Source organism: Miniopterus schreibersii (genome assembly GCF_964146895.1).
Source record: "Miniopterus schreibersii genome assembly, chromosome: 22".
Lineage (NCBI taxonomy): Eukaryota > Metazoa > Chordata > Mammalia > Chiroptera > Miniopteridae > Miniopterus > Miniopterus schreibersii.
The window spans coordinates 643,210-670,208 of NC_138124.1; the positions used below are offsets into that span (position 1 = coordinate 643,210).

At 57.9% G+C, this 26,999-nt stretch overlaps 1 protein-coding gene across 4 annotated transcripts in view; it reads right to left on the bottom strand.

Moving 5' to 3' along the window:
• GABRA5 (gamma-aminobutyric acid type A receptor subunit alpha5) overlaps window positions 1-26,645 on the bottom strand; it is a 53,583-nt gene extending 26,938 nt beyond the window's left edge. Inside the window, exons 1-6 of one of the 4 annotated variants that reach the window (XM_081124439.1) lie at window positions 26,612-26,645; window positions 25,127-25,185; window positions 24,628-24,760; window positions 7,788-7,900; window positions 5,188-5,255; window positions 4,508-4,728 (exon numbers count right to left, since the gene is read on the bottom strand). In XM_081124439.1, the coding sequence (XP_080980565.1) occupies window positions 4,508-4,728; window positions 5,188-5,255; window positions 7,788-7,900; window positions 24,628-24,713 (488 nt within the window). In that variant the 5' untranslated portion in view covers window positions 24,714-24,760; window positions 25,127-25,185; window positions 26,612-26,645. Of the gene's footprint in view, window positions 1-4,507; window positions 4,729-5,187; window positions 5,256-7,787; window positions 7,901-24,627; window positions 24,761-25,126; window positions 25,186-26,354 lie in introns of all 4 variants that reach the window. The other 3 variants (XM_081124440.1, XM_081124438.1, XM_081124437.1) reach the window with 3 other exon arrangements.
• Between the last annotated feature and the right edge of the window lie 354 nt (window positions 26,646-26,999).

Genomic DNA, 26,999 nt, shown 5'->3' on the forward strand with positions numbered 1-26,999 from the left:
GGTGCAGGCTGGGGAGGCTGTGGGGCTGAGCAGATTTCCTGCCTCTGAGCAACCTCAGGGGGATGCAGACATGCCAACCGCACGTGCATGGAACAGCACCCAAAAATGCAACATTGTATCCTCCGGGAAAATGTGTCTGTGGACCCGGTGCTTGGGCCTGATACTGTAGCCAACCTGTAGCCTGTTTTCCTAAATGTGAGTGGGCGCAGCGCCACCTGGTGGACACTATTTTCACTGGCGCTGGCCCAACGCACAGCCCGGCCTCTGAGTTCCGTTGAAACAGGTGCCGGAGGGTGAGCCTGGGCCTTTGGGCTTAATTCATAGGCGGATTCCCGTGAATTTGTTTTCACCTACTTCCTCCACCTCATCTATGAACAGGAGTAATAATGGGACCTCATCCTTACGCTGTTTTGAGGATGAGATTATATTTGTAAAGCGTCAGGCACATCATAAAAGCCACAAAGTTGTTGAAAAATAATTCGTGGACCAGGTCAGGTGGTTCTTTCCATGTGACGTCACTGAGGGCCTGGACCTTCTTTTTGTGCAGCTGGGGCTTGGGGCCGAGACCAGAGCCAGCAGCTGCCTGGGCGTCCCATGGAAATGTCCTCATTTGTTCCCCTCACGTATAATTTGTTAGCCAAACATAGACGTGAATCTTTAGAAGACTGGCAGAAACCTAAGCACTGAATACGTCGTGCAAGAGAACTTTCCTAGGTCTCCCTTTTCAATCCCGCAAACTAAGTCTGAGCAGTGAGGCGGCCCCAAGGTAAGTAAAGGCCGCCCTGCCCAGCTGGTGTGGCTCAGCGGTTGAGAGCCAACCCGTGCACCGATAGGTCAATGGTTTAATCCCGGGTCAGGGCACATGCCCGGGCTGTGGGCTCGATCCACTGGGCATTGGGCAGGAGGCAGCCGATCTGTGTTGATGTCTCTCTCATCAATGTTTCGCTCTCTCTCCCTCTCCCTTCCTCTCTCTCTAAGATCAATAAAAACATATTTAAAAGAAAAGGAAAGGCCGTCTCATTCATCCCCATTATCATTTATTCTTCCACCAATGCGGAGTCCGTTCCTTCTGAGGGTCAGCCCAGGGGCCAGGCATGTTACACTGACCACAGGGAACTAACTGCCCAGAATCCCGCCTATCAACACACAGTCCCTTTCTGAAGAAGCTCAAGTTCAACTGGGAGATTTCAAATGCAGCTCAGCAAACGCTCAGAGCCAGGCCACCTGGGTGCTGCAGGGCACCGAGGACCCAGAGCTGGGTCAGGGTGACAGCGGGTGGCAGAGAGCAGGAGACTTCAGAAGACTTCTTGAAGTCTGGGAGGGAGCAGGAAGCTGTGGGAGTGTCTGAGGCGGAGGAAGAGGCCAGAGCCGCGTGCCTCGGCCCCGCACGCAGGGACAAAGGCCATTCTCAGGTGGTTGTGCAAGACTCATTTACTAGAAATCCCGGACGAGAAACTGTCACACGTGCTCCTTCCTCAGAGACGGGTCCTTAGTCACATCTCATGGAGGAACCCGGGCTGCCGCTTCCTTCCCCGTTTCCCGCAGTGCCAGGGGGACGTCACAGGCCATCGCCTGCCGGGAGCCCGAGGGCGGTCGCTACAGCTCTTCTAGGAAACAACTCGGGAAGGCGGGCGGAGAGCCTCATCTTTTGACCAGTTCCTGGAATTTATTCAAAGATATAATTTTTTTGCTTGAATGATGACGCTGTTTATCAGAGAAAAAATGGAAATGACATGAGGGTGTTTTTGTTGTTAATCCTCAGCGGAGGCTATTTCTTCCATTGATTTTTAGAGAAAGTAGAAGGGAGGGAGGGAGAGGGAAACATGGATGAGAGAGACACGTCGACTGGTGGCCTCCCGCAGGCGCCCTGGCCAGGAATTGAACCTGTGACCTTTTGGTGCGGGGGGGGGGGGGGGGGGGCTTGGCTCTAACCACTGTGCTCACTGGTCAGGGCAGGAAAGTTGAGTTTTTGTCGGAGACTCTAACAGGATGTTCACGTGATGGAATGCAACGGGTCACAAATTCCAGAACAGCGTGTGACGACGGGGGAAAGGCCTGCAATGCATTTTAAATGATAAAGCTGCTTATAAAACAGTTTCCACACGGCAACTCTAGGAGAGCACGTGTGGATGCACACAGACAGACACGCGTGCGCAGTCCACAGGGGCCCGCCCAGGGACACACCCGACCGTTAGCACCGATTCCCTGAGGTCTGCTGTTACCATAACCGTATTTCGTACTTGGCGATTTTCCACGTTTTACACATTAAAAAAAATAATAATTTAGATTCTTGTCATTAAAATGAATATTATCTTTAAAAACGGCAAACGTTAGCCAATCTATCTGTTGGTGTTGTTTTTAACTAGCCACTGGTGCGTGGATACATGGCGATAAATACAGATAAAGACACAGATGCTGATAGGTGTATACACTCACATGCACATACTAGTGCCTAGTTAGAAATTTCCATTTACAGCCCGGCCGGGCGGGGCTCAGCGGTTGAGCATGGACCCAGGATCCAGGCGATCGGGGTTTGATTCCCGGTCAGGGCACAGGCCCGGGGTTTCGGGCTCGATCCCCAGTCGGGGGTGCGCAGGAGGCGGCCCATCAGTGACTCATCACTGATGTTTCTCTCTCTCCCTCTCCTTTCCTCTCTCTGAAATCAATAAAGATATATCTAAAAAAAAATAAAAATTTCCATTTACATACCTATAATTTATTTCAAATGTATTACTCAAGAGTCAACCATGTATAAATATATATATATATATATATATATATATAAAATTTCCTGCAAGTAAGTTACTGATGACACTGCAAACCTATAGGGAACTGTAACTTCCAGATGCTCTCAGCCAAGGATTGCACAAAAGTGCTCCTATGGCACCCCCCACGGGCCACTCACGGAATAAGTGCCTGTGCCACCGGCCTTCACAACCAGACGCTTCTCAGGCCTGGCAGCTACCCTGCACTGGACGAAATTAAAAAGCAATAAAGACAAAAATAACAAAAGGTGCCCCCAAGAGATTCGAGTTAAACCGACCGAGGCCTCCTGGCGACTAAATGACAGAGTCCGGCCTTGAGCTTAAGTCGTTCACAGCCGCGTTTCCCACGAATGATGCAAGTCCGCAGGGCCTGGAAACAATCACACCAGGGTGCCCGTCTCCGGACAGAGCGCTGGGGACACCCGGTGCCAACGCGGGGCGCGCGGGCTCCTCTCAGCGGGGCCTCAGGTCTGAACCCAAGTTTGCAGGCGGCTTGACGCGAACAGTGTCAGGAGACGGGTTCTGTTTCTCCGGGTGTGGGCGTCCTAGGGACACCCTGATGCCACCTTCCTGCCTCGCGGACAGGGACGGTCCGTGGGCACGACCGGCTTTATGAGGCTGGACGGGGAGAGCCCACCGCCCCACAGAAAGCCGGGGCCCTGGCCGGGTGGCCCAGTTGGTCTGGGTACCCCAAGGTTGCGGGTTCGATCCTCAGTCAGGGCGCAGACAAGAATTAACCAGTGATGCATCAGTAAATGGAGCAGCAGATCCACCTGTCCCCCCCAGGGCTGAGCCGGGCACCCCCGGTGGTGGGCGAGGTGCCCGCTGCTGCGTCCTGTTACCAACCATCACCGCCTCTGCCAACTCAGTGGATACAGTGCTGTGAAACCACAGCTCCACTCCCGTCACATTGAGACTCATGACCCCTTCCAGTGGAGCCGTCTCCGCCCGGCGAACGCGGTGTGACCGGAGGAAGCCTCGGTGCCCACGGGGCCCGCGCGTTCCCTGGGCGCCAAGGGAACTCCCGCCCACAGGGGACCCGGCTCTCCCCGCTGCTCCTGGCGCTGCCCCCACAGGCCTCGCCCCCCACTGACCCCCATTAGGACGCCTCCGCCGAGCTGCGCCCCGCCCCCTGCCCCCCATTATAACCCTGCCCACCGCGCGCTGCGCCGCCCCGGGGTCCCATCCGCGCACCTGCAGGCCCCGCGCTCCCCGCACGGTGTAGAGCAGCGAGCCCGCCCCGCACACCGCACTCCACACCCCGCACACCGCGCCCCGCACCCGCTCACTGCACAGTGTAGAGCAGCCAGCTCGCCCTGCACACCGCACTCCGCACCCTGCATCCGGCGCCCGCACCCCGCGCACCGCATGGTGTAGAGCAGCGAGCTTGCCCCGCACCCGACACCCCGCACCCCGCGCCCCGCGCCCCGCACCCGACACCCCGCGCCCCGCCTCCCGCACCCGCGCCCCGCACCGCATGGTGTAGAGCAGCGAGCCCGCCCCGCACACCGCACTCCACACCCCGCACACCGCGCCCCGCACCCGCTCACTGCACAGTGTAGAGCAGCCAGCTCGCCCTGCACACCGCACTCCGCACCCTGCATCCGGCGCCCGCACCCCGCGCACCGCATGGTGTAGAGCAGCGAGCTTGCCCCGCACCCGACACCCCGCACCCCGCGCCCCGCGCCCCGCGCCCCGCACCCGACACCCCGCGCCCCGCCTCCCGCACCCGCGCCCCGCACCGCATGGTGTAGAGCAGCGAGCCGTCGTCCTCCAGCCGCAGCAGCTTGTTGGGCGTGGTCATGTTGTGCGCGATGGACTTCTTGCCGTTGTGGAAGAAGGTGTCGGGCGTCCAGATCTTGCTGGCGAGCAGGTTGTTGAGCGGCAGGCGCTGCATCGGGCCCTGGAAGCGCAGCCGCTCGTCCTTCCAGCTTTGCCGGAAGAACACGTCGATGGTGTACTCCTGCCGCCAGAGGGGGCGCCGTGAGCGCCGGCCGGGGGGGGGGGGGGGGGGGGGGGGGGGGGAGGCGCGCGGGGGGGCGGGGCGCGGGGCGGGGCGCGGGGCGGGCGGGGGGGGGCGCGCGGGGCGGAGGGTGGGGGTGGGGGTGGGGGCGGGGCGCGGGGCGGGGCGCGGGGGGGGCGGGGGGGGCGCGCGGGGCGGAGGGTGGGGGTGGGGGTGGGGGCGGGGCGCGGGGGGGCCGGGGGGGCCGGGGGGGCGCGCGGGGGGGGGCGGGGCGCGGGGCGGGCGGGGGGGGGCGCGGGGCGGGCGGGGGGGGGGCGCGCGGGGCGGAGGGTGGGGGTGGGGGTGGGGGCGGGGCGCGGGGCGGGCGGGGGGGGCCGGGGGGGGCCGGGGGGGGCGCGGGGGGGCGCGCGGGGGGGGGCCGGGGGGGCCGGAGGGGCGCGCGGGGCGGGGCGCACCTACCATCTCGGTGTCGGACACGGGGCCGAAGCTGGTCACGTAGATGTCCGTCCTCACCTGCGTGATGCGCTCTGAAAGACACGGGGCTGCCTGGGCGCGCGCCTGCGGCCCGGGCTCCGCACCAACCGCTCGCTTGGGGGCTTTTAGAATGTGTCTGCTACATTTGGGGGGGCCTGACGAACCCCAGATGGAGCCAGGTGCTCCCCCCGGGACACAGCGCCCGTCCTGTGGGGCAGGGGCAGGGCGCATGGCCTGGGCAGGTTGCTTCCCTGGTAAACCTGGAAAACGCGCCCAGCCTCGCGAGCATCACCCCCAAAGAAAGACAGCTGAGGATGGGGGAGCAGCCTGGGAGGAACCTCCCTCTAAACTGCACCCCAGGGTGCTGTCCAGAGAAAGAAGTCAGAGAGGACAGAGGCCAGGGTGTGGCCTGGCCCCGAAAGGCTGGGGAGGGACACGGGACTCTGCGCCTTGTGTGGCACGTGGAATTGTTAGAAATGTCCATCACGGGAAACTACTATTTCCATGAAATGCTCGGAAACCTGAGCATCTATGTTCTTTTTTACAGGCAAAAGGAAAGAAACCATTATTTGTAGAGTGGATCTTGGAAAATATATGGAGTTTGTATGATGCTGTCTTTTAAATGCCGTCTTTTAAAGGTTAAAAGGGTGGCCCGGCAGGCGTGGCTCAGTGGTTGAGCGTCTTGACCCAAGAACCAAGAGGGTACCGGCTGGATTCCTGGTCAGGGCACATGTCTGGGTTCCAGGTGGGGTCCCCAGTAGGGGGCACGCAGGAGGCAGCCCATGGATGTTTCTCTCTCATTGATGTTTCTCTCTCTCCCTCTCCCTTCCTCTCTCTCTCAAATTAATAAAACCATATTTTTTAAAAAAATTATGGAGCATGCCCGGCCGGGCGTGGCTCAGCGGTTGAGCGTCGACCTGGGATCCAGGCGATCAGGGTTCGATTCCCGGTCAGGGCACATGCCCGGTTGTGGGCTCAATCAATGACTCTCTCATCATTGATGTTTCTATCTCTCTCTCCCTCTCTTTTCCTCTCTCTGAAATCAATAAAGATATATTTAAAAAAAAATTATGGATTATAACAAAGCCATTAAAACAGCTAATGAGAGTGGAGGCACATGTATGTGTTCCCTGGATGCAGGGAGCCCTGTCACCCCTTGTGGCGGGGAATGGGGACCACATCCCGGGCACACTACAGCCCACCAGGAATGCCCCCCACTGCTGGAGGCACCATCACGGAGTCAGGTTCCCCGAGTTTCTCTCCCAGACCCTCGCTGCGGGAGACAGATATGCCCACGGTGTGTATTTGCATGAGCACAGGCATCTGTGTGTTCTCAGTGCCTGTCTCCCCACGGAGGTGCAAGCCCCAGCGGGCCACCCTTGGGCTCTGGTATCCTCCGGGTCCCCCCTTGCAGGCTGTGACTCGAGCTGGTGAGTGAGACGGGGTCCCGTGCCAGCAGCCTGAGGCATCTCTAATGCTGTGATCCTGTGGGCACGTTCCAAGGGGCACACGCTGCAGGACAGGGAGGCCCAGGGACATCACTCGGAGGGTGAGGCAAAGTGGCGTCTGGGAGCCTGTGTGGACTTTTCTTTGCCAAAAATGCAGAGAATGGCAATTCATGCTTTCAGTGAATCTCCCTGTTAAAAATGCAAATATGTGCCCTGCCCGGGGGGATCACCAAAAAAAAAGCTGCAGGTTGGATTCCCCGTCGGGGCACATACCTAGGTTGTGGGTCTGATCCCCTGTGGGTGTGCTTAGGGGAGGCAACTGATTGATGTTTCTCTCACCCATTGGTATTTCTCTCTTTCTCTCCCACCCCCTCTCTCTAAAATCCACTTAAAAAAATGCAAATAGCCCGGCCGGGCCTGGCTCAGCAGTTGAGCGTTGACCTAGGATGCAGGCGATCGGGGTTCGATTCCCGGTCAGGGCACATGCCCAAGTTGTGGGCTCGATCAATGACTCATCACTGATGTTTCTATCTGTCTCTCTCCCCCTCCTTTCCTCTCTCTGAAATCAATAAAGATATTTTAAAAAAATAAATAAAAATAAAAATTAAAAAATGCAAGTAATGGAGAATTAAACTTTTTGCTCTGAGAATGTAGTTGTTGCTGGAGGTTCTCTAACTTCCCTAGTGGAGCAAGTTCACACGCACCACACGTCAATCCGCTAGAGCCAAGGGCCTCACGCGTGCCCAGAAATGCACACGATGCTCAGCACGAACTTAAGCTGTGCCGATTAGGCCCCCCGAACACGCTATACTATTGTTACCAACTCCCATGGGGTCAAAGTACTACTAGGATTACGGCTCCGGTGAAAATATTAAACGTCACGTAAAAAGGTGTCAAAACGGCGTGGAACCGTGGGTGTCTGAAAGTGACCTGCGCAGACACGAGAGCGCGATGTTGGTTATAGAATGTTTCTTAGCATCGGGTGATCTCAGCTGTAGTGACACCTAAGAACCGGTCCCTCCTCAAGTCAACCAAATGGACATCGGAATTGTCTGGGGGAAGGGAGCTGGCAGGGCCCCCTTCCCCAGCGTCTTGCGCCCTGGAGATGATGAAGCCCCAGCAGGGAGCGGCACTCACCCCCGAGCCCCGGCCGCAGCCTGTTGTCGTAGCCATCCAAGAGCCCGTCCAAGATCCGGGTGAAGATGGTGATGTTGTCATCCTTTACCGAGCCGGCTGGCATCTGCGAAAAGCTTTTGCACAGAGAAACAAAAAGGGTTCGAACTTGTATTAATTACTTCTGATAGATTCTTCTCAAGAGAAAGAAACGGAGTGAGTTGTCCGGGAGGGAGGGCACGATCGCCTCCCCCAGCACCGAGGGGACCGTTCTGCAGAGATCAGCCTTAATTCCTGAGCGTCCGGAGAGTGCTGACTCCGGGCTGTTCATCCATCAGCCCAACGGGATGGCCCGGTTCCAACCCTCCCTGATTCAGAAACCCTGAGTCATCAAATCGTTAGTGGGGTGTGGAGGGGACCTTTAAAAATCTTACGTGAGCCCTGCCTGGTGTGACTCAGTCGGTTGAGCACTGTCCTGAGCACCAAAAGGTCAGGGCGCAGGCCTGGGTTGCGGGCTCGATCCCCAGTCGGGGACATGCAGGAGGCAGCCGATGGATGCTTCTCTCTCGCATCGATGTTTCTCTCTCTCCCTCTCCCTTCCTCTAAAATCAATAAAAACATTTTAAAAATTAAAAAAACACACCCTTAAATGAGTTGAAAGATCAGATTGATGTGCCCACATGTGACTGTACCTCTAGCTGGGAGCATCTGTGCTGTGAGCACTACGCCTGGGCCACAGCAAATGGTGACAGAAATGATGGAGTCTGTGAAATCGCTCCAGACCCCCACCCGGCACATGCAGCTCAGGCCACAGCACGGGACCCGGGGCCATGGACGGTGAGGCCCAGTCTCAAAACCCTGGCTGGGTTTTACTCCCTACCACCTACCATCAGAAACTCAAAGGCACAGTGCTCTGTGTGACCCCATGTGTTGGACATACGATAAAACCCAAACACGAGTGGCCTGAGCCCTGGCCCGTGTTGCTCAGTGGTCATGGTTAGAGCGTCAGCCCGAGCACTGAAGGGTCACTTGTTCGATTCCGGGTCAAGGGCACGTACCTGGGTTTCAGGTTCGACCCCCGGCCCAGCTCAGGGCACGTGGGGGGCGCACCCACTGATGTTTCTCTCACATCGATGTTTCTCTCTCTCTCCTCCCTCCCTTCCTTCCACACTCTCTAAAAATCAATGAAAAAAAATATCAAGTGAAGATTAACAACAGCAACCAAAAAAGGGGGCTGAACCTTCCAGAAATAAGAACAGTCGCCCAGCCGGGCGGGTCTCAGCGGATGAGCATCGACCTAGGATCCAGGAGATCTGGGTTCGATTCCCGGTCAGGGCACAAGCCCCGGTTGCAGGGTCCTCGATCCCCAGCAGGGGGCGAGCAGGAGGCAGCTGATCAATGACTCTCATCATTGATGTTTCTCTCTCTCTCCCTCTCTCTGAAATCAATAAAAATATATTTAAAAAAAACCTCAAAACAAGAAGAGTTGCTTTGCCCAATTCCATCCGGTTAGGCCACAGAGGCGGAGGGGGATGAGAAACTGCCCTGGGCAGATCCGGACGGTCTGCGGAAGTGACTCGAAGAGAAAGGAAATGACCGTCTACAGGAGGGTGACACACGGAAATACCACGGACCCCACCGCAGGCTCCCGCAGCTGCTCCCGGACGGGCCAACAGAAAGGGGCTCGGAATCATCAAGACCTTGACCGACACACTGGCCTTGGCATCAAGGGGAACTGCCCGGCTCAGAGCCAGCTGCGGGTCCCAAGAAAGTCAGCGCCCTGGGCGGCCGGGGAAAGAGTAGGCGAGTCCCGGAGCCTCCGGCGGGGCTGGCGGGGGGCCCTGGCTCCGCTTCCCCGGCTTCCTCTCCGTGAATCGGCTGCGAGTTGACAGCCGGCCTCAGGGCCAGACGCTGAGGGCCGAATCGATGTGCGCCCGTCCCTCCCTGTTCTTGGAAACGGGTCCCTGTCATTGATCAACTCCAAACAGATCAATTCCCTTCTGAATGAGAGTGTGGACAGTTCTTTGGATCTAATTTTCACATCCCCATTAGAACACACCCTGGAAGCTCTAACAAGCTCAAATTCAGTCCTGTTAGCACGGGGCCCCCACACAGCCATTTCCTCTGCGACTCAGCTGTTAAAGATATTCAGTCCCGCCCTGGCCGGTGTTGCTAAGTGGTCAGAGCGTCCGCCCGAGCACCAAAGGATCTTGGGTTCGATTTCTGCTCAAGGGCACGTATCTGGGTTTCAGGTCTGATCCCTGGCCCCGGTTGGGGCGCCTGTGGGAGGCAACCAATTGACGTGTCTCCCTCACATCATGTCTCTGTCTCTGTCTCTCCCTCTCCCCACCCTTCCCCCCTTTCTATTCTTCTTAAAAACAACCACCACCAAAAAAAAAAAAAAAAAAAAAATGGAAAAAATATCCTTGGATGAATATTAACAACCAAAAACCCACATTAAGTTCCCTTTTCTCTGAGATCCACTGCAGAATTGGAAGAACTCAGCCTCGCAGACCCTCCGCCGGGGCCCAGGCCTTGCCACTGTCCTCCGGGTTTGTAAAGGGAAGACAGAGCGACGTTCCGGACTTGCCCAGCGAGTCCCTGTGGGTCACCCCAAATCTGGCGTCCCTGTCCCCTTCCCGCGGTGTTGACGGCTTCCCCGTCGGGTTGTCCCATCCTGGGCCACGGGGACCTGTCCCATATCTGGAAGGTCCTCCCTGGCCCTGTAACTCAGGACAAGGCCGAGAGCACGCACAGCCGGAGAAAAGCACGTCGCTTACACGCGGCGTCAGCCGGGGCCGGGGCCGAGGCCCTGGGGAGACGCTGCCGGTGAACGGCGACCGTAATTCACAAAACCGTGTTACATGCTCCAGAGTAAAAAAGAGAATAGGCCTTCAACAGTCTCGCCACAAAAAGGGAACCGTGATGCTCCGGCCGGTGGCCCAGTGGGTTGGTCTGTTGCCCATGAACCAAGAGGTGGCAGGTTCGATGCCCGGTCAGGGCACATGCCCAGGGTGTGGATTTGAGTCCCTGTCGGGGTGTGTACAGGACACAACAGGCCCATGTTTCTCTCTCTCTCTCAAATCAGTGAAAAACATACTCTCTGGTGAGAATTAAAAAAAAAATAATATTGTCCGGCCGGGCGTGGCTCAGCGGTTGAGCGTCGACCCAGGATCCGGGTGACTGGGGTTCGATGCCAGGTCAGGGCAGATGCCCGGGTTTCGGGCTCGATCCCTAGCAGGGGGTGTGCAGGAGGCAGCCGATCCATGACTCTCATCATTGATGTTTCTCTCTCTCCCTCTCCTTTCCTCTCTCTGGAATCAATAAAGATATACTTAAAATAATAATAATTTTTTTAAAAGCCTGTGTTGAGCGGAACCGGGGAGGTCCCTGGCCCTCGGGTCCCTGTGAGTACATGACCTCACAGCTCCGGGAGACGCCAGGGGCTCGGCTCTTTGGGGGAGTCGATTCTTGTGAGCTGGGACTAGGTCTGTTATTGCGACAATAGTCTAAGACGCTGTCCTCGAAAATGGGCCGCCCGGCCTTCGGGATCGGTCAGGATGAGTTAACCAGCTGGTCGGAAACGAGAAGCCGTTCCTTAGGGTCAGCGTGTGTCGTCCACCAAACACGTCACACTCGGTCCACGCGCACAGGCCCCGCGTTCTCAGACGCCGGCGGTCCCCCCCGACCCGCGGTCTCGCTTTCGCGGACTCAGCTGCCTGCGGTCCACTGCGTTCCGCGTATGTTACATGGAAAATTCCAGAGAGAAGCAGCTCATACGTCCTAAGCTGCAGGCTGCTGCGAGTAACCTGAAACCTCCCGGAGCCCCGCTCCGCGCCGTCTGGGGGGGCTCTCCGCTGGGGCTCCCCATCCGGGCTCGGTATCCGCCCCACCCGCCAGTCCCCCAGTGGCGCCCCGGTGATCAGGCCGACGGTCGCAGCCTCGCAGTGCCTGTGCTCCGGTCACCCTGACTGTACTTAACAACGGTCCCCAAGGGCAAGAGGAGAGATGCCGGCCGTCGGGAACCGGGAAAGGGAAGCCGCAGGGGGCCGGCTTCCTCTCAGGGAAACGGCCGAGCGTCTCAGCTTAACAGGGACAGAAAAATCACACACCGAGGTGGCCGAGGCCCACGGTGGGAGGGGATCTCCTCGCCACGAAACTGTGGAGGAAGCAGGACGGTGCTAGTTTTGCTATCACCCTTCACACTGCAAAAAGCCACAGCCACGGTGTGTGCCGAGTGCCGAGTGGAGACGGAAAAGGCACCGGGGTTGCGGGAGGGAGACAGGAGAGGAAACACGCTCTGCCAGAGAGCACTGCGCCTGCCTGAAGACCTCGGCAAGGGATCCCCTGAAACCGAGGGGGACACCGAGCCGGTAGCCGCAGCCAAGGGACGGTCACACAGATTCAGGGACAGGTTGGGACCGAGAAACAAAAACCGGCGGCGAGGCCACGTCTGCTGAGGAAGAAGCTGCGGCCATATTTCCGGCAGAACTGACGACCCCGATTGGGGTTCGGTGGTATCTGGGGCTCCTGGCATCCCCCAGGGGGCTCGGACGCCTGCGTTATGCTCCGGGAAAGGAGCCATAAAGGAAACACAGAACCAACCATCCAGTGAAAACCAGACATCTTCGTTTTCCGCACTCCGTCGTCTGAATGTCGGTCCACGCGAAAGACACGAGGTCTTCGTCTCGGACCGTGAACGGTTTCCAATGACTTTTGTTTGGCAATAAGGCCACGGAGCTCCCGATGCCAGGCTGAGGAAGGAAGGCCGTGGCTGGACACAGGCGGGCAGGGGCGGTGTTCACAGAGACGGAAAGACCGCCCTGTGCATCGGGCCCTGGCTGTGTGGCTCCGTGGCTAGAGCATCTCTGGCCCGAGCACGGAAGGGTCTTGGGTTCGATTCCCGGTCAAGGGCATGCACCTGGGTTGCAGGTTTGATTCCAGACCCTGGTCAGAGCACATGCAGGAGGCGACCTCTCTCACATGGATGTATCTCTCTCTCTCTCTCTCCCCTCCCTCATTCCACGCTCTCTAAAATTCAATGGGAAAAATATCCTCGGGAGCCTGCAACCTAGGATCCAGGAGATCGGGGTTCCATTCCCGGTCGGGGCACAGGCCCGGGTTGCGGGCTCGATCCCCAGCAGGGGGCGTGCAGGAGGCAGCCGATCAATGACTCTCATCATTGATGTTTCTCTCTCTCTCTCTGAAATAAAAAAATATACATCCTGGGGTGAACAAAAGAAACAAAACGCTCTGCGCTGGCCCCTTCCAGGACGTGGAGTCCGGGGTCACTGAGAAAGTTCTGAGGAGGAGGAACGGGGAACGGGGAGCCCCTGAAATCTGGCCCATGAGTGGGTTGATTTTTTTTTTTTTTTTAAATATGTCTTCATTGATTTCAGAGAGAGGAAAGGAGAGGGAGAGAGAGAGACAGAAACATCAATGATGAGAGAGTCACTGATCGAGCCTGCAACCCGGGCCTGTGCCCTGACCGGGAATCGAACCCCGATCGCCTGGATCCTAGGTCGACGCTCAGCCGCTGAGCCACGCCCGGCTGGGCATGAGTGGGTTGATTTCACCAGCACAGCGTTTAAGAGAAGCCAACTGGGGTGTCCTCGGAGAGGGTCAATTCTTGCAATTATGCAAATTCCCCACCTGTCCCTGTGGTCCGATGTCTCCAAGGCGCTGGGTCTGGGAGGCTTCCATTACCTCCTCCTGACTTCGAGGCCCCAGAGCCTTAGCTACAGCTAATCCAGGAGGAATGGGCACAAGTACTTTTAAGGTCCCCAAGGGACCCTCCTGTGCAGCCAGGGTGGAAAGTGACTGTTCCAGGCCTGCCTGAGCTGGAAACAGAGCAACCCCCAGAGTGACCTCCGAGAGCATCTCTCCTCCCTCACTCCTGCCCCAAGAGGCCTCATGACCGGCGCGGCGCCTATTTCAGCAGCTCAGCTATAGAAATGCCTCTTGGATGTTCCCCGTGTCCCTGGTATTGCGGGGACTGCTGGGGAGACAAAGATGACAAGGACAACGTTCCCAACCTCAAGGACACGGCTGTTCTCAAGGACTCGGCGGTGCTCGCAGGCGACGTTCGGCAGGACACGGGAGCTGGAGGACACCATGCAACCGATACTCAAGACGTTCTGGGCACCCAGGCACAGAGCGAGCTGCGTCCGGGGCCGGGGAGCAGACACGGCCACCGACCGGAGTTTGCAAGCGTGAAGGTCAGGTCTCGGGCCAAAGAAAGGGGCGCTGTGAGCAGTGGCCCGAAAGGCAAACAGCGACGTTCGCAGAGGGCCTGGAAGAACGTCAGGGAGAAGAGCAGCGTGTGCCACCGGAGAGACGGCACGCGTCACAGCGTGAAGGACTTGGCGCGGGATCCGCCCTGCAGGTGCGCGCCTTGGAGACCAAGCAGGGGGCACTTTCTGTCCTTGCTGCCCTCCGGGAACTTGGCAGGGGCAAGACTGCAGGCACAGAGGCCCATTACTCAGGTGGTGGCCGAGGAGAGAGGCAGGACCGACGGCCATCAGCCAGGTTTCTGACTTGGGGGGAGGAGTCTGAACACAGCCGGACAGGGGATCCCAGGGAAGCCACCTCCAGAGCCAGCCAGTGGCCCGCGGAGGGTTAACCCCAAGGCAGATTCCACCGGCTACTTGCAAGGGGACTGAGCAGCGAGTTGTATCGTTAGTCCCATCTTTGTCGTTGTGATTAATCATCACTCAAGGATATTGTTTCCATTGATATTTATTTTATTTTATTTTATATTTTATTTTATTTTTAAAATGTATCTTTATTGATTTCAGGGAGAGGAAAGGAGAGAGAGAGATAGAAACATCAATGATGAGAGGGTCATTGATCGAGCCCACAACCCGGGCCTGTGCCCTGACCTGGACTCGAACCCCGATCACCTGGATCCTAGGTCGACGCTCAACCGCTGAGTCACGCCCGGCCGGGCTGCATTGATTTTTAGAGAGAATGGAAGGGAGGGAGGGAGAGAAACATCGATCGATTGCCTCCCGCATGAGCCCCGACTGGGGTCAGGGATCCAACCTGCAACCCAGGTTCGTGCCCTTGACCTGGAATCGAACCCACGACCCTTTGTTCTGCAGACCGGCGCTGTGACCACTGAGCCACACCAGCCGGGCTAATCTTTCTCTTTGAGGAACTGGACAGACTTTATTCCCACGTAACTCTATCCGTTTGTCTGTTAGTATTATTAGTATTATGGATATAACGGGCTGTAGGTTCCAACTAATTAAGGTGGAATTTACCAAGCGATGCCTGGTGATGTCTCCTTACTCCACTATTTTAAAGTTCGACGGTTATGTCATCGCTTCTGGGGAGGAAAAACCTCCGGAGGGTTGTCCCAGCCCAATGTGCCCTGAACCCAATTAGCGATGCATTTCTTTGTCAACCTCTCTCGGTGGACAGCCCTGTTTGATTTACATAATTGGGATCCATAATGGCAATTTCAGGCCATTTTAATGCGAACTTACTTCGGGAATCGAACCGGGTTGGTTTTAAGTGGCAGCGTCTCCGTCTTCCTGAACTGCGTTTCCTTCTGCGTTCTCTCCCCGTATTTAATTACTTCTGAGAAACGGACCTTCCGTTTCCCCGGCTGTTACTTGAAGCTTGTTAAACAGGCCCCTCTCAATGGCGCCGTTCTATGAGACTGTCCTCAGATTTCCGTTACACGCCACGCGAGCTCGCCGTGTTCAAAAGAAAAAACGATGGCCCTGGCCGGTGTGGCACAGTGGTTAGAGCGCTGGCCTGTGTGCTGAAGGGTCTTGGGTTCGAGTCCCAGTTGAGGGCATGCACCTGGGTTGCAGGTTCGATCCCCAGCCCCGGTGGGGGCTCGTGAAGGAGGCAACCAGTCTCTCTCACATCGATGTTTCTCTCTCTCTCCCCCCCGCCTCCTTCCCTCCCTCCCTCTCTAAAAATCAATGAAAAAAATATCCTCGAGTGAAGATTAACGAAAAAACAAAATCTATGTAGAGGGAAAAGCATGGTAGACACTAGCTACACAGTGAAGGTCCATCCCTAGTTTCCCTTGAAGAGTTGTCCCCCTTGCGACGGACAACGTGGACTTGAAACCTACGTCTTATGTGAAACCTACGTCACAGGACTTGATACCTGTGAGATATCCACCTGGTCTAACCACTTGGATATCTCACAGGTATCTCACAGGGCTTGCCTTGGTCATGACTGGGCTCACGGTTTTCCCTATGGCCTCTTCTACTGGCCATCAACCATTAGGCCGGAACTCTCGGATCGCTCCCAGTGCCTTGGGCCTCACATCCAAGGGGCTCCCAGTCTTGCTCATCAGCTCAGTAAACAGTGCTCAAGTCCAGCCCCGCTCGCCACCCTCCAAGCAGACTCTCCAGTCCTGTCCCTCCCACTGCGAGGTCAACCCTGGCCTCCTGCTCTTGCAGGCCCCACCGCCTCATCTCACCCTGCTCACTCTGCTGGCCTGGGCCCCTCCCCGAACCACACTGGGTGCCCCTTGCATGCGATTATGGGCACATGTACCACCCTGCGTGTGTTTATTGCACACTTTATGGTCTTGCATTCCCCGTGAACTCGCTTCCACTCACTGCTCGGCTCTTCGCCTCTCTTCTCGTCAAAGTCACTGAAGAGTTGTCCACACTAGAAATCTGCCATCTCCCCTCCCTGCTCTTGTACCGGCTCCTGACGGGTTTTTACTGCCTGCATCCTGATGACACCTCTCCTCCGGAGCCCAGGAGCACGCCCCACGTTGCCCAACCCAACGTTGAGTCTCCGTCCTCCTCTTAGTTGACGCAGGAGCAGCTTTGGCCGTAGGTCACCACGCCACGCTTCCTACCGGGCTTTCTCCACCCAGCTCAGGACACTGGCCTCTTTGTCATCTCTCCTTCTCACTCTAGCTTGTCCCCCCTCTTGCCTTCCTGCCCTTAAATACGAGAATGTTCCAGAGCACATTCCAGGAACCTCTTCTGGGCCTACACCAAATCTCCTCTTGATGGCATTGAATCCAGTAGCTTTAGGTATCTCCCCTACATGGAAGACCTTCAAGTTCACGTTTCCAGCCCCAATGTCTTTCTGACCCCTGGATCTATATGTCCACTGGCCCACCTTGGATAATCTCACAGGTATCTCACAGGGCTTACCTTGGTCATGACTGGGCTCACGATTTTCCCTATGGCCTCTTCTACTGTCTCCTCCAGCTCAATAATAGATCGTTACACTCCCCTGGGTTTTAGGTCAAATACCTGGGGGGTCATCCTTCACTCTTCCCTTTCAGTCATGAGCTCATCAACCCACCAACCAATGTTGCCACTACAACAGTCCCTCCCCTGGGTCACTGTCCTCACTGCTCCCTCCTCCCTACACTAGTCTATCCCCCCACTCAGCAGCCAGACTGAACATCAAAGTCTGTCACATCGCTGTCACACTCAACTACATCATATTTCACTTTCACCTAAAACCACTCAATGGCCATGATCTTGTTGACCTACAAAATAACAGTCACCTGCTCTTCCTGATGCAAGGCGGGGAGCGTGGCCCTTACCCCTTCCCCATTGTCCCTCGGACTGTGCTTCCTAGCAGCCTCCCCTTTCCTCACAGTGGCCTCCTGGTCGCTAATCCACCAAGCGTGGCTGTGCATTCGCCGCTCCTCCCACCTGGCCAGGCTTCATGAATAGCGTCACTCACACCTGCTCCAGCCTCTCTCCAGCCCACTCACTGGCTCCTTCTCTGAGTCACCCTTCAGAGCAACTGCTGGGACCCAACTGATGCACGTTTAGTGCACGCACATCAGAACGCCCCTCCTCGAGCCCTGGACTGTACGCTCGGTGGTTAGTGTGTCGGCCCCTGCGCCAAAGGGCTGCAGGTTCAATCCCGGGCCCCGGTTGGGGTACGTGTGGGAGGCAACCAATGGATGACACGACACAGAGGTGTTTCTCTCTCTCTGTCTCACTCGCCCTCCCTCCCTTCCCCTCTCTCTAAATATCCTCCAGTGAGGATTTTAAAAAGAAAAAAGAATTCCCCTCCTTGAGGTCCTGCCTCAGATCCCAGCGCCTGCAAGGGAGCCTGGCATGTAGTGAGGACTCAGTAAACACTGGTGCAGCAGCAGCATCCCCAGGATGCCCGCGCCCTAGTCCCTAGAGCCTGCGACTGTACTACGTGACACGGCAGGGAGACTCCGCAGATATGTGACGCTCACGGGCTTTGCTGTGCTCGACAACCTCCAGGTGGTGACCTTGGGGGCCACTCCCAGCACCGGAGCCAGGCTCACCCCCTGGTTCAGGAACAACGCCCACACCCCCCCCCCCTCGGCCTCAATTCAGTGTTGCCTGCAATTTATCATTTACATCAGCCTGTGACGTGGGACCTGTTATTAACTCCACTAGGAGGCTGGAAACCACGTTCTATGCAGGTTAAGTCATTCTTTTGATGCCGCATGGCCAACGCAGCAACAGGGACCGGAGCAGCTTGTCTGCCCTCTATCCACATGACACCTCACGCCGTTCCCCAAACGCTCACCAGGGACCTGAAACAGAAATGGCATCGCCTGTGGGGCGATGGCCCATTTTTTTTGTTGTTGTTGGGACTGAAAATAAAGTGATTCTGGGTTTCATTTGTTAGTAGGTCTGCCTTTTGGTTCTGAAACACACTGTTAAATAAATGCAAATAAAACAGAGTTTTCAATGAACAAAAGCCTACTCCCCCGGCTGGCCGCCTCTTGCACTCACGTGATCCCTTCTCTGTTGCATTGTGCATGTTGCGTGTTTGATTTTATTTTATTTTTTAAGTTTTTCAAATTTTTTAAATGTTTTTATTGATTTTAGAAAGAGAGGGAGAGAGAGAAACATTGATGAGAGATATACATTGATCGGGTGCCTCCTGCACACCCCCTACTGGGGATGGAACCCACAACCTGGGCACGTGCCCTGACTGGGAATCGAACCAGAGACCTCTTGGTGCACCGGAAGGCACTCAACCACTGAGCCACACCAGCCAGGGCGCGTGTTTGATTTTAATCTGGCTGCGGCAGACCCACCATCGTTAGCGTGGTCTTATTGGAGGAAGGTTAGGACACTGTTTTTTTGCCCCCCAATATCTAAGCGTTGCCCCCTTCTTTCCCTTTTCACTGAACCGTAACTCTGAGAACATTCTGGAGAAGGCCCTGCCGTGGGACGGGTCCAGCCTGGACCCCGACTGGGCCACTTGCTGACCATCAAACCCGGGCCCACTTCGCTACGCGCTAAGGCCGACCCCTCCTCACCTGCACAGGGAGGGTTTGGTGGAAACTAAACCACACTCCTAGAAAATGCTTCTTCGAACGCAGGAGGTGGAACCACATCAACACGATGACTATTCTACCATCCGAGTTCCAGGGTGAGGTTTCTGTTCACCGCTGATTCTAATAATTTTCCTCTGAAATCTCGCACTAATTAGAATATGCATGTTATATAAATTGCACCGTGTGAAAATCCGAAAGCCGACGTTCTTCCTCCCTTGAAGGGAGCCAGTGACTCATCCGGGAGCTGACGGCCCGCAGGTCGGCCAGGTCGGCTGGGGCGCTGGCCGGGTGTCCTAAGCCTCGCCGGGCTCCCTGCTTGTTGGAGTGAGGATCACGTTAAAAGTTTCCTTTAGAAAGCATGTCATTTGGAAATATTTTCTTTAAAAAACGCTGGGCGTTACTTTACTCGGTCGTGGAGTCCAAGTCCCCTCCCTGCCTTTCTGACCCTGGCCATCCCTGCAGCCCGCTTCCATGTCCCCCCGCCTGCCCGTGTGTCACGAGCACAGTCACCCGCTGCTTTGGGGGCCCTTCTGTGCATTTGTATAACTATTGCAATGACCAAAGTTTGTCCCGGGCCGTGTGAACCTGCAGCCACAGCGCAGGAGAAAGCGCCCCGCAGGGATTCATAAGTGGGAACTGGCCGTGTGAAGGGACACCGGGAGCCCTGGAGTGTTTCAGAGAGAGGGACTTTCCGCTCTAGTAGAAGGAAGAGCCCTGTGCTGGCCGGGGGGCAGCGGGTTGGAGCCTCGACCCATCACCAAAAAGCTGCAGGTTCGACCCCCAGTCGGGGTGCCCCTGGGAGGCAACCAATCAATGTTTCTCTCTCTCTGTCTGTCTCTTTTTTTATAATTTTTTTTTATATCTTTATTGATTTCAGAGAGAGGAAAGGAGAGGGAGAGAGAGAGACAGAAACATCAATGATGAGAGAGTCACTGATCGAGCCCACAACCCGGGCCTGTGCCCTGACCGGGAATCGAACCCCGATCGCCTGGATCCTAGGTCGATGCTAAACCACTGAGCCACGCCCGGCCTTTAAAAATCAATAAAAATACATCCTCGGGTGAAGATTTTTTAAAAAAGTGAGCGTGCCGCCCTTGGGAACGTGTCTGGAGCAGCTGCCCTCCTGAACCCCGGGTCCCGGGGGGATGCTCCTGGGGTCAGATGAGTCAGCTCCTCCGGTCACAAGTTTCTTCTACAAGAATCTGCGTTCAGTTGCCAATCACAGGACTTCACTCGTGTGTGGGATTTAAAACCGAAAGCAACAGATGAGCAACCAGGACAAACAAGCAAAACCCCAGACACAGGCAAGAGCATGGTGGTGACCAGAGGGAAGGGGGGGGACAGTCAAGGGTGCAGGGGGGCAAATGGTGACGGAAGGAGATCGGACTCTGGGTGCCGGGCTCACAATGCAATAGACAGATGTAGCAGACCTTACGCCTGAAACCTATAGAACCTTATTACTCAACATCACTCCAAGGAATTTAATTTTAAAAAAATAAAAAAATTTTGTTTTCCAAAGTGGATTTGAACTGTAGTCCCCATGTGGTAAATTTCAAACGCATTTTCCCCTTTCCAACAGATCAACCTCTAAAATACATTTCATACAATTAAACAAATGAAGTCGGATTTTGCCTGTTCATGAGCTGATAATCCTCACATTTGCCTCACAGTGATCACTGGCCTATGGAGTCTGACAAGGTGGGATTTTTCAAAAGATGATGCATTAATTCCCATTTAAATGTAATACTAGGTATTTTGACGTGACCTCGATTCAAAGAGTGTTTCTGCTCCAGTGTTGCTACACTGTGTACTTTTAACTATTGGTTTATTTTATTTATTTTATTTATTTATTAATCTTCACCCGAGGATATTTTTTCCGTTGATTTTTTAAAGAAAATGGAAGAGAGGGAGGGACAGGGAGGGGGGAAGGAGAGAAACATCGACGTGAGAGAGACACACAGACTGGTTGCCTCCCACACTCCACCCAACCAGGCCCGGGAGGATCGAACCTGCAGCCCAAGTGTGTGTCCTTGACCGGGAATCGAACCCACAACCCTTCGGTGCGCAGGCCGACTCCCTAACCACCGAGCCCCACCGGCCAGGGCATGATTACCGGTCTTACTAAAATCATTACAACGCCCCAAACAGCACCGCTCGCGAATGCCAAGGTGACGTCAAGTCAGGCCGATGGTCACATAGAGCCGCTGACCCGTCACCCACTGGACACCGGCTCTGTTACCATTTAGAACTAAGGGAAGAACTTAACTCTCTGTGCCACTTAACGAAATTATTCTTAAATACATTCAGAGTCACGAGCAAGCGAGAGGAGCCTTGTGGAAGAGAGAAATCAACAGGGATTTTCGCGCCCAGGCGTCTGGGTGTCTAAATGATAACAGGCTCTGTTATCGTTTAGAACTAAGGGAAGAACTTACAAGCTGCTGAGAATGAGCTGGGGGCGATGCGATTAAATCAGAAGGTGTCCAGGAGAAAGACAATTTTTTCTTTCACATATTTCCCAAGCAACTTCTCATATGTGATCGCCAAATATATTCTACTTGCCACCCATATACATGTTCTGACAGCCGAGTCCACGGGCTCGGCACAGACACCGCATAAGGTCGGACACCCACGCAAGCTCGCCCGGGCCTCTCTCCTGCCCCCGCCCGGTTTTCCGTGACCCTCCTTCCCTCCACCCGCTGTCTGGCCTGTGACCTTCCCCAGTTAGTATCGGGCACGGTCACCTGCCCCGATTCTAAGACCGAACCTATAAGGTTCCTCCCGCGACTCCCCTAAAACCGGGAGCTTAACGCTAACGCCCCACACGTTGTGCCACGATTTTAAGTCAAGTGAGTGCTGTGAAACTTTCTGTGCAATTTAACGAAATTATCCTCGAGGACGTCAAACAGTCATAAGCCCAAAACGGTCACTGTAGGGAAATTTATAGCAGCCCGACGGGAAACGATGTAAACGCCCCAAATCAGGGACGCGGCTCACGAGTAAGCACCCGCGCCCGTTCGTGACAGTCGTCCACGTTTAGATCCTATAGTTTAAGGAGTTTGTAATAACAACGTATTAGGCCTGAGAAAAGCCCAGAACAGAATGGAAGGTGAGGAATTGACCCCAACGGGACCAAAATATGCACAGGAGCCAAGGAAAGAAAACGCAGGGAAATACAAAGGAAGACTGTCTCTGTGGGGTGGCGTTAAGGACCGTTTCCTTTCTCACAGGCTATTCGGTGTCTCCAAACTTTTGGCGGTTAGTGGGTATTGTTTGGGGATGGACTGTGGTCTCGGCCTGATCTCAAAAGGACACACACAGTCCGTTCTCTAGGGACACGGAAGGGCCGCGGGCCACTGCCACTCACAGGCGTCTCTCCACGGTGAAGACGGCCCCAGAGCGTCACCAAGTAAAATAAGAAATAAAGCATCGCTGCGTCTCACGGCTCAGTCCAAGGGCCCGTCGCCTCCTCCTTCAGACTGGCCTCCGCCGGGGAAAGCAACACATTCACCCACCGCCACAGAATGCAGATTCGCAGGAATCCGCCTGGCCACATCTTCAACACGAGACGCAGGCCCGTCGCCGGCCCCAGCACATCCCTCGGCCCCCCGGAGACGGTGCTACTATAGGCAGAGCGTCGGTAAACAGACCAACCGCCGGGTGAGCAGGCGGAGATGCCCGGGACGTCACGTACGGTGTCGCTTACTACACACGCTTGTCAGAGGAACGCCGGGCCCCGGGCGAACGGGTTTAACCGCCGGGGGGGGGGGGGGGACCTCGGAAAGGACGACTTTCATTCAACAGATAAGTAGCCAAAGCCACAGGAGGGAGCTTTCCATTCAGGGAGACAAGAAAACGGCGGATCCCTGTCCCGTGGCAACACTCTGTCCACCCTAGAGGGATGGACGCACCCCGGTCCACAGTCCCAGTGCTCCCGTTGACCAGCCACAGCCCCTGGGGACCGTCACAGCCTCTCTCTCTCTCTCTCAGTTCCCCCCTCTGCAGAGACCCGGAAAGGTCAGAAGAGCGGAAAATGCACAGAGACAAAGCGAGGGTGTCAGGAACCGGGGAGGGCCCTCCTCACGGGCCAGACCGCAGGGGTCTCCAGGCTGTCCCGCAGCCACATTCCCGAGACCCCCCCACGGATTATACACGCGGTGCACTGCGCCACCTCTGGGGCCGGGGGTTACAGAAAGAGCGCCTGCTGGGCCTCTCCCCTAATCGGACCTTTAGTTATATTTCACCAACTTCAATTGCAATCCTGGACAATCTGGGGAGCAGAGGGGCAGGAGAAACATTCGTCCCCAGTAAAGACATTCATCTGGACTGCAGGTTATCCCTACGTCAGATGAACACAGGTGAGAATGGGAACAGGGACACCCAAGGCCAAGATGAAAGAACGGAAAAGAGTGGGAGACACCAGCTGCCCGGGCGTGTCCCGCACGTGGTGACACTCGTCCTTTCTGGGGCCGGCCCCAGCATTCAGGTGGCCACAGTTCAAGGCCAGCAGCGCCTTGAGCCCCGGTCATTGCCACCGAGCTCGGGCTGGGACTCAGAGGCAAGTTCTTCTGCATAAGGGAGCCCGGGGCGGGGGGGAGGGGGTGGCCACCAAAATGTTGAGACAAGAGTCTCAGGAGCAATAAATGCGTTTTCGGCACATGAACCCCTGAGCCTCGTTTCAACCTGAGCAGGAGGAAGCACAGCTGACTCCAAAACCACCTTCCACGTCTGCAGACAGAACCCGCGCCTCCTCCCTGCACACGTGGACACGCACAGCCCTGCTCAGGAAGGAGCGTGGCACACGTGGACACGCGCAGCCTGCTCAGGAAGGAGCGTGGCACACGTGGACACCCACAGCCCTGCTCAGGGAGGAGTGTGGCACACGTGGACACGCGCAGCCTGCTCAGGAAGGAGAGTGGCACACGTGGACACGCGCAGCCTGCTCAGGAAGGAACGTGGCACACGTGGACACGCGCAGCCTGCTCAGGAAGGAGCGTGGCACACGTGGACACCCACAGCCCTGCTCAGGGAGGAGCGTGGCACACGTGGACACGCGCAGCCTGCTCAGGAAGGAGAGTGGCACACGTGGACACGCGCAGCCTGCTCAGGAAGGAGCGTGGCACACGTGGACACGCGCAGCCTGCTCAGGAAGGAACGTGGCACACGTGGACACGCGCAGCCTGCTCAGGAAGGAGCGTGGCACACGTGGACACGCGCAGCCTGCTCAGGAAGGAGCGTGGCACACGTGGACACGCGCAGCCTGCTCAGGAAGGAGCGTGGCACACGTGGACACGCGCAGCCCTGCTCAGGAAGGAGCGTGGCACACGTGGACACCCACAGCCCTGCTCAGGAAGGAACGTGGCACACGTGGACACGCACAGCCCTGCTCAGGGAGGAGCGTGGCACACGTGGACACCCACAGCCCTGCTCAGGGAGGAGCGTGGGGCAGGGCAGGGCCTCTTTCGCCCGTTTACCCAAACCGAAGGGCTTGGGGCCGCCAAGGCGGCAACACCCCCCGGCCGGGTTTCTGAAAGGCCCCTGGGGCCCCCCCCGCCGAAAACCCGTAAAATGAAAGCGCAGAGGCTCACTTACCCCAGGCGACCGGCCAGGTTCATGGAGACACAGAAGAGCAGGAGGTTCTTGACCATGACAGAGCTCGAGAACATCCCATTGTCCATCCCCAACACGGGCGGCAGGCGCTCCCCTCTCCCGCGGGCTCTCGGAGCTGCGAGGCACAGAGAGGGGACACGGGCATGAACGCCGCGCTCCCCGGCTCGGCTCCCGGAATCGAATCATGCAGCGACCACGGACTCTCGACCCAGAGAGCGCCCGGCCATCCCCGGCCACCGCTCCACCGTGGGCGGCGCCTGTGTCCCCAGGGCAGGTCGGGCCCAGGAAGAAAAGGACACTCTGGCTTTCAGGTGCCCCTTAAACGCCGCGTCCTTCGACGGGCGCTTCTCCCACGTCTCAAGCACACTCCGTTTTTACTTTTCAGCAGGCGGCCCCATGACCCCTGGGCACTGTTATTAGAATCAAGGCTGGAAGCCAGGGAACCGCCCTGCTGTCAGATCCACAAGCGGAGCGACTTTACCTCCTGAGGTACCTGCCACGTGCTCGGAGCCCGCAGACTACTCCTTGTTCTGCAAGGTGCTGGAAGTATGCGAAACAGGGAGAAAAAGGCACATTTAAGAAACCCGGCCACAGGGGCTGGGGGACAGGGCTGCTGGGGGAGGCCTGCGTCCTCAGCAGGCGCCCCGGCGCCCAGACAACTTCAGGCTGTCCCTGCACCCGGGGAGGTCTCGGGGCTGCGCTGGGCCCCGCAGGGCGCCTGCAACCCAGGCGGGCACCGCCCCGGGCTCTGCGCGTCGGCTGAGCTCAGGCGCCCCTTTCTCACCCTGCGCAGATCACCCCAAAGGGGTGCACGCGGCACGGGCACGCCTCGGGTTCCAAGGCGGCATTTCCCCAAGGAGCCCCCAGGAACGGGGAGCCACACAACAGGTACTTGGACCTCAGAAGCGAAGGTGCCCGAGTCCAGAAGGGCAGGGGGCCGGGTGGTCGCCGGGCGCGTCGCCTGACCCGGGCTGGAGTCCCCGCCGGGGAGCGCGCGGCGCTGCATGCGGGAAACTGGGGCGGCGCCTCCTGCTGCGCCCCCGCCCGGCCCCCCAAGAAGCGTGGCTCTTCCGCACTCGCCGGGGCGCCTCGGGGGCTCGCGGGCGGCACTGCGGGGCCGCAGCCTCGGCCGCCCCGGCTCCCGCAGCTCCGCGGGGTCGGCCTCCCGCCCGGTGCGCAGGGCGCGCGGCGCGCCTCCCGCTGCCCGGCCTCCCCGGCCCGCTCCGGCCGCTCTCGCGCCCCTTCCCGCTCCAGCCCAGGGTCCGAGCCGAGCCCCGCGCGGTGCAGCGGCGGTTCCGAGCCCCCCACCCCCACCCCCGGGGCCTCCAGCAAGCGCCCCGCGCGCGCGACACCCCAGCGGAGCCCGCTGCTCCGGGACCCCCCGCGCCCTCCGGGTGGGCGACTTGGGCCCTCGGGGCTCCGGGTCGGGCGTCCCCGCGCCCCGATTCCCAGCGGAGGGCGGGGTGGGCGCTGCGCCCCGGGGCCCCGTCTGGCACGGCTCCCTCCGCCCCGCGCGCCCCTGCTCTCCCGCAGCCGCCGGGGGAAAGTTTGCGCCCCCGGGCGCCCGAGGCTCCCCGCCGGCTCTCCAGCTCCCCTCCCGGACCCTGCGGTCCGCGGACAGGGGTGCGCCGCGCGGGGGCCGCCGTCCTCTTCCCCCCCCCGCGCGCAGTCCCGGCCCCACCGCCCGGCCCCGCGCGCCCGGCGCTTACCCTGCGCGCCGGCCCCGGGAGGCGAGCCGTCGGCCACGGGGCATCGTCCTGCGCCGCCGCCCGCTGTCGCCACGCTGGCGGGCGCGGGAGGCCGGGCGCGTCACCGCCCCATGCCGCCCGGGCCAACTTGCCCCGCGCTCCCCGCCGATCCCGGGCCAGCGGACCCGGCGCCCCGCGCTCCCGCGGCCGCCCTGCGGCTCCGCTCCGCGCCCGGGGCCGCGCGCCGCCCGCCGCAGATGCCCCCGCGCCCGCCTCACCTCTCCGCGCGCCACGTGCCGTCCTCCCCGCCGCGCCGCCAGGGGCCGCCAGACCTCGCCGAATGCGCGCGGGCCGCGGGCGGGCGGGGCGGGCCTGCGCCCGGGGAGAGCCGCGGGGCTGCGGAAGTTTTTCTTTTCTTGGATCGGCGCTGTCACCTTTATTAATGGCACTCGGGCTTCTATTTCTCCTTCTCATAGTTTTATTTCTCAGCGACGGGGCAGCCAGGGCGCATGCAGGATGATACGAGTTTCAGGTGTACAACCTAGTGAGTCAACATTTACATAACTTGGGAAGCGATCTCCCCGATCAGTGCCCATCTGCCAGGATTCGTGCTTGTTACAGTATCACGGGCTGTGTCCCTGGCTTGTTACAGTATCGCTGACTGTA